At 54.1% G+C, this 8,772-nt stretch overlaps 1 protein-coding gene across 1 annotated transcript in view; it reads right to left on the reverse strand.

The window, feature by feature from the left end:
* The window catches only part of AMIGO1 (adhesion molecule with Ig-like domain 1), an 11,678-nt gene extending 5,812 nt beyond the window's left edge, over positions 1 to 5,866 (reverse strand). The window contains exons 1-2 of the mRNA XM_006763124.2: positions 5,788 to 5,866; positions 1,973 to 1,978 (exon numbers count right to left, since the gene is read on the reverse strand). Coding sequence (XP_006763187.2) covers positions 1,973 to 1,978; positions 5,788 to 5,866 — 85 coding nt within the window. The remainder of the gene's footprint in view (positions 1 to 1,972; positions 1,979 to 5,787) is intronic.
* Between the last annotated feature and the right edge of the window lie 2,906 nt (positions 5,867 to 8,772).

Raw genomic sequence — 8,772 nt, forward strand, 5'->3', positions numbered from 1 at the left:
CCATTCAGCAATCCCCAGTTCACCCCCCCTCCCCCCCGCCCCACACACACAGGGGCTGCGGACAAACCAGCGACAGGTTTCTATTCCTGGAAACTTTAAAACCCTCTCCCCAGCCTGGGGAGTCATGCTTCCCTTGGGCCTGGCCACTAGCGCCCTTTCTGACCCAATGCCAGCCCTTTAACACCCCCCCACAGCCCCCTCACACACACACACCCCTCATTCCCAGCGCTGCTCCAGTGTAGTTTCTCCATCACCAAATCCTAAAGATGGAGGGCCGGGGTCTTTGGATCATGCGAGGGCACTTGAAACACCGGGAAGCTGTTGGCAGTATGTGTTCTTGACCTTATGATTCAAGACTTTAGCTACTGGGTGGTAGACCCTGAGGAAGAAATTCCCTTTTTATTCTCTCTCGTCTCTTACAGCAGCAAGAGCAAGACTGAAATGAATGTCGCAGTACATTAGCTTGCTAAGGGTTTTAAGAATTTAAGGGTTAGAAGAATTTCTAACTGTCACAGATGTTTGACCGTGACTTTACGTAAATGCAGTACCTCTTCGAGGGATATCAGCATGGCAACCTTATGCCTAGTGCGAGAAGGTCTCCTTCCTGCTCATCCCAGGCATCTGTGATAAGAGGGGCGGGCATCAGGGAGTGGGAAACCCTGAAATGACCTTGTATCCTTCCTCTATTGCCGCATAACAACCCCCAAACTTTAATACGATGGTTTAATACAATGATATATACACTTAATGCCTTTCACAGACAGTTTCTGTTGGTCAGAGGTTCAGGGGTGCTTTGGTGGGCTGCTGGCTTGGGGGCGGGGGTCTCTCGGGCACCTGCAATCATGTGTCAGATGGAGCTACAGTCTTTGGAAGGCTGGGCTGAGCTGGAGAATGGACTCCCTCCGTGGCTCCCTTCCATGACTCACCCGTGCGGCTGGCTGTTGGCAGGAGGCCGTGGCTCCTCTCCCTGAAGGCCTTTCCACAGGACTGCCTGAGTGTCCTCACAGCCTGGCGGCCGACTTCCTCCAGAGCAAGGTAGCCGAGAGAGAGCCAGGCAGAAGTCACACTGACCCGGCTCTCCGAGGTCACACCTGTCACCTCCACTTCGGCCGCATGGGCCAGCCCTGATTCGGGGTGGAAGGAAGGGGAGTTCACGAGGGGTGACGAGCGGGGAGCACGGGGGCTGGCTCTCACACACACCGTCTCGGAAGTCACATCTGTTTTCCTGATTTTGAAAATGTTCAAACCTACACAAAAGGAGAGAAAAGAATGCAACGAACTCCCATGCAGCGATCATTCCCATTCAATTGTTATTAAGGAAATTCCATCGTTTTATTTTGTACTGTGTCCCTGAGAGACACATGCCTTTTCCACCAAACCCTCACCCCCATAACCTTCCTGAGATGCAGTGTCCCAGGCTCTCTCTTGCTCACCCTCTCTGTGTGTTTAAGGGATGGAGGAGAGACAGATCCAAGGAAAGAAGGACCCTGATGCTGAACACCAGCTCAAGTGTCTGCAGCTTGGAGAGGCCGCCACAGGTATGGTCCTTAGTCGGTCCCCCACCCCCCCCAGCTCCTTCAGAAGTAACCATGCCAGGAACCCTTTACTCCCTCTGCCCCACTCCCTCCTGTTCCCGGTCTCCCACCCCCTAAAAAAAAAAAAAGAAGTAACCATGCCATTTTCAAATTTTAATCTGCGTTCAGATCACCTGGGGATCTTGTTAACCCGAGGATCCTGAAGCAGTCGGTGTAGGGCGGGGCCTGAGATTCTGCATTTCTAATAAGCTCGGTGATGCAGACACTGCAGGCCCACAGAAGCCCTAGCCACTAGCTCCCTGTGGCTATTTAAATCGATTACAATTAAATAGCATTATCAATCACTTCTTCGGTTGCCCTAGCCTCCTTTCAAGTGTTCCATAGCCACATGTGACTAGCTGCGCTATTGAACATAATCACAGAAAGTTCCATTGGGTGGCAGAGTGCAGAACATTGACTCCTATCGACGTTCCACAGCTGCCTCCTCGCCCAGAACAACCATCTACTAATTCACAACAAAAAGAGAACCTGGGCGGGATGAAGAGCAGCAGGTTGTTTACCGTGGGTATTAGTTTCCTCTTGGATCAGCCCAGGGCTCCTACATGCAACTTGGAGGCTGTTTGGCTACCTCGGCATTTGAGCAAAGGAGGCTGGCTGTGTCTGCCAGGGTATGAGCCTGGGTGAGTTGCTTCTCTCTCTACTTGGAGTCTTTTTTCCTCAGTATCGCGCACTGGGCATCACCATCGGAGTTGGAGACTGCAGGGAGACACCCCATTAAAAAGCTCCCTTTCGACTCCTTGTCAAAGAGTCCATGTGGCTGGCCGCCCTTCTTTAGGGCAAGGTAGTCCTAAAGTGTAGGACACCGAGGGGTCCACTTCACACTGCACATGTCCCGACAGAACTTTTATATGCTGTTCTGTCTGCTTACATGTCCACTTCCCCATTAGACTGCACGTTCCTCAAAAGCAGTGATTGGCCCCTAGGTCTGGCTCTTAATCGGCATTCAAAATATGTGTTGTTTGCCCTAGCCAGTGCTGCTTGATGGTTAGAGAGTTGGCCGAGCACCGAAGGGTCATGGGTTCAATTCCCGGTCCAGGGCTTGTAGCTTCAGCCCAGGGGTTGCAGGTTCAGCCTCAGTCAGGCCCCAGTCAGGCGCTTTCAGGAGGCAACCAATGGATATCTCCCCCTCTCCCCCCCGCTTCCACTCTCTCTATAAAGCAATGAAAAAAATATCTCTCGGGTGAGGATTAACAGCAAAATGTTTATTGAATTAATTCATTAATTAATGGCACTAAATCGGCATATTTATTTTATGTTAGTCTCGGTGTTTGGTGTAGGAGTAAGGGCAGAGCATAGGGGTCTGGGCTTGGACAAGCCGCAGCTGTACTCGGGCCGCGTGACTTTGGGGATTGCACGTGGTTCTACCCAATCTCATTCCACGATCTGCCAAATGGGAGCAAGACTAGCAGCTGAGCTTCCTGGTATCATTTGGGGGATCAAATGAGCTAACAGTTGTGAAGGTGCCTCATCACCTACAAGTATTACCTTAAAAAATGTTTCGTTTTCTCCATCAGAGTTAGGAGAGCCCGGTCTTGGTATCAGCCTGTGTACAGATCACCTCGCACAACTTTATGTCTTGTTTCCACGTTCTAGAGTGCTGCCCATCTGGAAGATTCATTCATATTTCGTTTAAGTCCTCCCTCTCTGGGTTCACTATCTTTTACAATTTAAAAATAGTTACAATTTTTAAATACAATTTAAATTAAAAACATTTTAAGACCCTGGCTGGGTAGCTCAGTTGGTTGGAACATCGTCCCAATATGCCAAGGTTGCAGGTTCGATCCCCGGTGAGGGCACATACAAGAGTCAACCAGTGAATGCATAGATAAGTGGAACAACAAGTCAGTGTTTCTTCTCTCCCTCTCTCGCTCTCTCTTCCTCTCTCTCTAAAAATCAATAAGTAAAAAATATATTTAAAAACTTAAAACATTCTTGCATTTTGTGGAGACCCCAGTGATGTTACTAACATCAGGACAGATCGGTAGTCCCTGGGGTATCTCCACAGAGAGGGGCTCTAGCAGGAAGCGGGTCTGGGAGGGGCCGCAGTAAAGATGAACCCTTTGCGAAGATTTGCTTAAATCGCTGGAAGGTAAACCCTTCAAACCATTGGATGGGCCCTTTCTACAGAGTCCACCCGTGTTTCCGGTTTTGGTTTGTCCCTGCAGGTGCTCAGTCTGGAAGATTCCTGTTGTTATTCCCCCACCCCCACCTCCATAAACCGTCACTCTCTTCTCTGACCCTTTAACATTGAACGTGCCCTTCAGCACGCTCACCCATTATTTACTCCCCAGGGGGCACATAGTTCCTCTTTGGGGACAACTGACCTCTGGCACCCCCTGGGCTACTTCTGACCCCTGCCCACCTCAGCCCTGCTCACTGGACCTGCAGAAAGTGCCTGGTGTGGGTGTGAGCTGGGGGCAGAGGAGGCGTCACCGCAGTGGGAGGGGTGCCATAGACACCTTTCCGCGTCCTGGGCTCCTCAGGTTTGTCAAATAAACCGCAAGGCACCTTGTTGAATCTACAGCTCACGTTCACAGTCGGGCTATTCTGCTTCCACAGAGGTGATCATTCCTGATGACTAAATCGTGAGCATTTTCTTGACTTCTGACGCCCACGTATGGTCATCTCAAAACACTCCTGCGCTGAGTCATCAGGGAGACGTGCCCTCGAAATACTGCTGACAAATGCCTGGTTCACAGTGTTCCTTCAGCCTCCGGGGGCGGCTCCAACGCCACAGTCAGCCTGCAGCTGACCAGACATCCGGGATGAAGGCTGGTTCAGAGGCCCCGCAACCAACAAGACTCCCCTGCCGCGCCCGCAGCGTGCCGGGGGCAACCAGGCTAGTTGGGATTGAATCCTGGTTGTGCGGCTCCTTTCACCAAAGGTGACTCAAGTCAGTTACTTAACCTGTAAAATGGGCGTTTCAACTGTCCTTCCAATCACGGATCTCTCTCGTCTGGACGTCATGAATTCGCTATCACCGGGAGCATTTAAGCAGACGCTGGGTGGCCACTTTGCACAGATGCCCCTCCATTTGTGTGTTCATTCATCCCCCCACCCCTCTCTCTCACACACACACACACACACACACACACACACCATTCACATAGAACAAGAACTTCTGTGAGTGTTTAGGAGTGAAATGCAAAGACAGACACACAGGAAACTGTCTCTGTTCTCAGGTGCTATGACTTGGTGACGGAAACCGAGACACAGACCATGGCAGCACATGTGACAGGTGACAGAAGAGCCTGTGAGTAAAGGGCTCTGGAGGCTGGGGCGAGAAGGGAGCACATTGTGGAGGAGCCTGTGTGGGGCTAGAGGTGGACCAGATGGCCCCCAAGTCTTCTTCCGACTTTGGTGTCCTGGGCAGTGTTGGGGCCAAGCAGTGGCCTGGGGGGCCTTTATCCAAGCCACTCCAAACACTGTACCATATATATAAGAACCCCAGTGGCCTGGCTGGTGTGGCCCAGTGGTTGAGCGTTGACCCAGGAACCAATAGGTCACGGTTCCATTCCCGGTCAGGGCACCTGCCCCAGTTGGGGGCTCGATCCTCAGTCGGGGGTGTGCAGGAGGCAGCCAACTGATGATGGTCCTCTCATCGATGTTTCAATCTCTTTATCCCTCTCCCTTCCTGTCACTAAAAACAAAAAAACAAAACAAAACAAAACAAAAAGACAATGGACTTGCTATACAAACAGTTTGAGGACAAGTCTCCCCTTTCCCCTCGCTGCCTGCCTTCCAACCGCATGGCGGTCTCTTAGTTTGTTCTACGTAGAAACTCTGCAGCTGCTGCTCATGCCCAGGTTCTCTGTTTTGCAAAGCTACCAAGTCACAGGTCTGAGCCCTTCCCAGAGAGTGTCCTCTGAACGGACCACCTTCAGTCTACGATTTGGGCAGGAGAGGCGGGGGTCTGCCAGTGGGGAGTGCTGGCGAGGAGGAGGAAGGGGGCAGGGGGAGCGCTCGGAGCCGTCCTCTCACCCGGGGCTGTCTCCCCGTGGCTCTCCCGACAACCCTGGCGTTGGAAAGCATTGCAGGTTTTCCTTGTTTTCTTTCCGGCGTCCACAGCCAGGGCACCTGCCCTCGCTCCCTCCCGCCAAGGTCACCCTCAGCAGGCTGTGATAAATGTCATCTTTTTTCGAAAGTCGCCTTGGAAAAAGGCAATTTGGCTGCAGTGAGGCAGAACAGGGAGCCGCGGGGCAGCCCTTTATCGACCAGAGCCCAATCCCAAGAACAAAGCCAAGAGGCGTGGGGAGCTGCCTGGGACCCATGTGCAGGCCTGGGCCCTGGGGTGGGTCTCCTCCTCGCTCTTGTCCTCTCCCTGCCCTTGTCTTCTGCTCCTTGTTTCCTGGCTGGTAACTCAAGGTCCCCGAGAAGCCCCACAGCTCTGGGGGTGGGAGCCCTCTCCACCGTGGGCTGCTGATTAGCGCAGAGAATAAATAACAGCGAGCTAATTACCTCCTGATTGCCGCGCCTCACTAACGAGGCCGGGCTGGAGTGGAGACGCTGCAGCTGGTCCGACTCCAAGCATGCGTCAGGGTTCAGGGAAATTTCCATGCCTTCCGGCCTGGAGACACCTTCCCTTCCCGCAGCCCGGAGGTCCGCGTGGAGGCGTTCCCACGCCTGCTTCACTTGGGATTCAGAGACTCGCCCCAGACACTGTTGGTATCAGACCTTCGTGGGTGATGGAGCGGGCTTCTCGCAGAAGCACGGAGAGGCTTTCCTGGAGGCGTGGGGGTTGGCCAAGGTCGTGGGGAGATGGGTCCTCAGGGACCTCGCTCTCCAGCACTTAGTATCCTAATTGCATCTGCTGCTCCAGCTCCGGGGCTGAGCGGTTCCCATCAGACTTGCAAGCAGAGGGGAGAAGTGAGGGCACTGGCTTTGGACTCGGCGGGTCCGGCTTCTAGTCCTACCCGGCTCCCTCCGTGACCTTGACCACGCCCGTTCATCACTCTGGTCCTCGATTCCCTCTCTACGAAATGAAGGTTAGACAAACCTTGGGCCTCACTGTCATAGAACTCACGACAAACACACAGAACCTGGCTCGGCGGGTGTGGCTCAGTGGTTGAGCATCGACCCCCAGTCCTGGCACCTGCCCATCTCTCTCCCCCCATCTCCTTTCCTCTCTGAAATCAATAAAAATATATTTAACCCCCTCTCCCCCCAAACCCAGATCCTCTTATAATGAAACAGCAGCCGAGCCCAAGTTGAGGAACATTCTGCAACGTCACTGGGCCTCCTCTTCCCAATACCAAGGCCACAGAAGCCAGGAAGACCGAGACTGTTCCAGCTTCAAGGAGACTAAAAGGACAAGGCAAGTACATGCGACCCATGGTCCTGGGTTGGCTCCTGGCCCACCAACAGTGTTATTAGAATCATCAGCGACATGTGAATGGGGTCTTTGGACTAGACGGTGGTTTTGTTTCAGTGTCCGCTTCCTGGTTGTTGTGTTGTTCTGTGGTTAAGTGGGAGAATGCCCGTGCTTTTAGGAAACACACACTGAGGTGTTAAGAGCTAATGGGGCAACCCTCCTAAATGGATCAGAAATTACATAGTGTACATGGGGGGTGGAGGGGGCAGAGCGAGCGAGGGGACCGCGCCAGGAGGCAAGTGTGTTCCAATCTGAAACGTAAGACATTGAGGAACTCGGTGAAAGGTGTTCGGGAGCTCGTTGTACCCTTCTTGCAGTTTTTCTCTAAATTTGCAATTATTGCAAGAGAAAAAGTTTAAAAAGGTCATAGATTGTATAGCGTACAGAACAGCTGTGCCTTTGGACAGGGCAGGAGAGACCCGGGGTGAGAGCTGGGAGGTAAGGAGAGGCGAGAGGCCCGGAAGTGTCATGGGGAGCTCAGGAGTCGGAGCTAAAAGCCCGGATCGGGGCTCTGGGAAAAGGCACCCCGTCTCGAGCCTCTGATGACGGTGTGCGCCTCACCTGAGAGCCACGTGGCTCAAATCAACGCAGGTGACAGCTCCTTATGAGTCATAAACCACGAAGCTGAGTATGGTCCCTCGTCCCTCCTTCCTCCGGGAACTACAACGAACGATGGTGAGACGTCTCTCCCGTCCTGCCACTCCTCTCCGCTCTCGGTCTAGTTTCATCCGGACGTGGTGGTTCTTAGAGAGGCTGTTCCCTTTAAGGACTGGGAACCCCGAGGCCCCGCACCCAGGACCGGAGAGTTGATGGCAAAGCCGCCAGGACGGCCGTGGTGCGTGTCTGCGTCCCTGTGTGCACATGTGTGTGTGTCCATGTATGCATGTCCACCCATGTGTGCACGTGTGCGCCCGTGTGTGCATTTGTGTGCCCATGTGTGCATGTGTGTGCTTATGTGTGCTCGTGCGTGCACACGTGTCCTGGAAGCCTCGATTTCAGGCGCCTTCTCTGTGAGCAGAGAGACCCCTGGGGATGGACGGTGCGGCTGCAAATCCATGACCACCTGCTCGGGGGTCAGGGGGGGTCTCATCGGGGAGGAAGGCCCTTCGTCCATATCTCCTGGAGCAATACTGTGTGCGCGGCAGCACAAACCGTGGGGTCCTCCCGCCACAGAGCGCAGCCGAGCTGATCGCCAGACGGCAGGGCGAGGTCATCAAAGCCATCGCTGCTGCTTACACCCTTTCCGAAGCCTCTCGCCGACATGCCCTCCCGGGAGCCTTAACACCACAGCAATCCTGCTCCTGGCACCTTCTCACAGCTCAGGACAGCCTAGCGGCCAGGGAGACAGGCCTGGCCCCGTGCACAGGGCTCATGAGGGACCCCGTGGGACCCCCAGCCCGGAGGCTAACAGCACGCCCACGGGAGATGGTCCGTCATGGGTACCTCGCTCTTCCCTTTCCTGCCTCCAGGGGGCGCTGCTCCCGGTGCCCTGGCTTCTCAAGGGCATCCCTGCTGAAGCCCCCTCTGCTGGGCTCCCTCTCCTGTCGGCCCGGCTACCACGCTCCCCCCACACTCTGCCCACACCCCCAGGGGGTCAGCACCTGAGCCCCTGCTGCTCCAGGCTGCTCTGCAGCCAAGAGAGGGGACCGTGAGGGTGAGGCCTCCCGCCCATGGCCTGGAGGAGGGGCCCAGGAACCATGCACAGTGTCTCTGATTCCCAGGCCCGCTGCCCTGTCACCTCATCCATGTGCACATTTCTTATTTTGTTTTTGTCTTTTTAAATATATTTTGGTTGATCTCAGAGAG

The sequence above is a fragment of the Myotis davidii genome, unplaced genomic scaffold, assembly GCF_000327345.1.
Source record: "Myotis davidii unplaced genomic scaffold, ASM32734v1 scaffold217, whole genome shotgun sequence".
NCBI lineage: Eukaryota > Metazoa > Chordata > Mammalia > Chiroptera > Vespertilionidae > Myotis > Myotis davidii.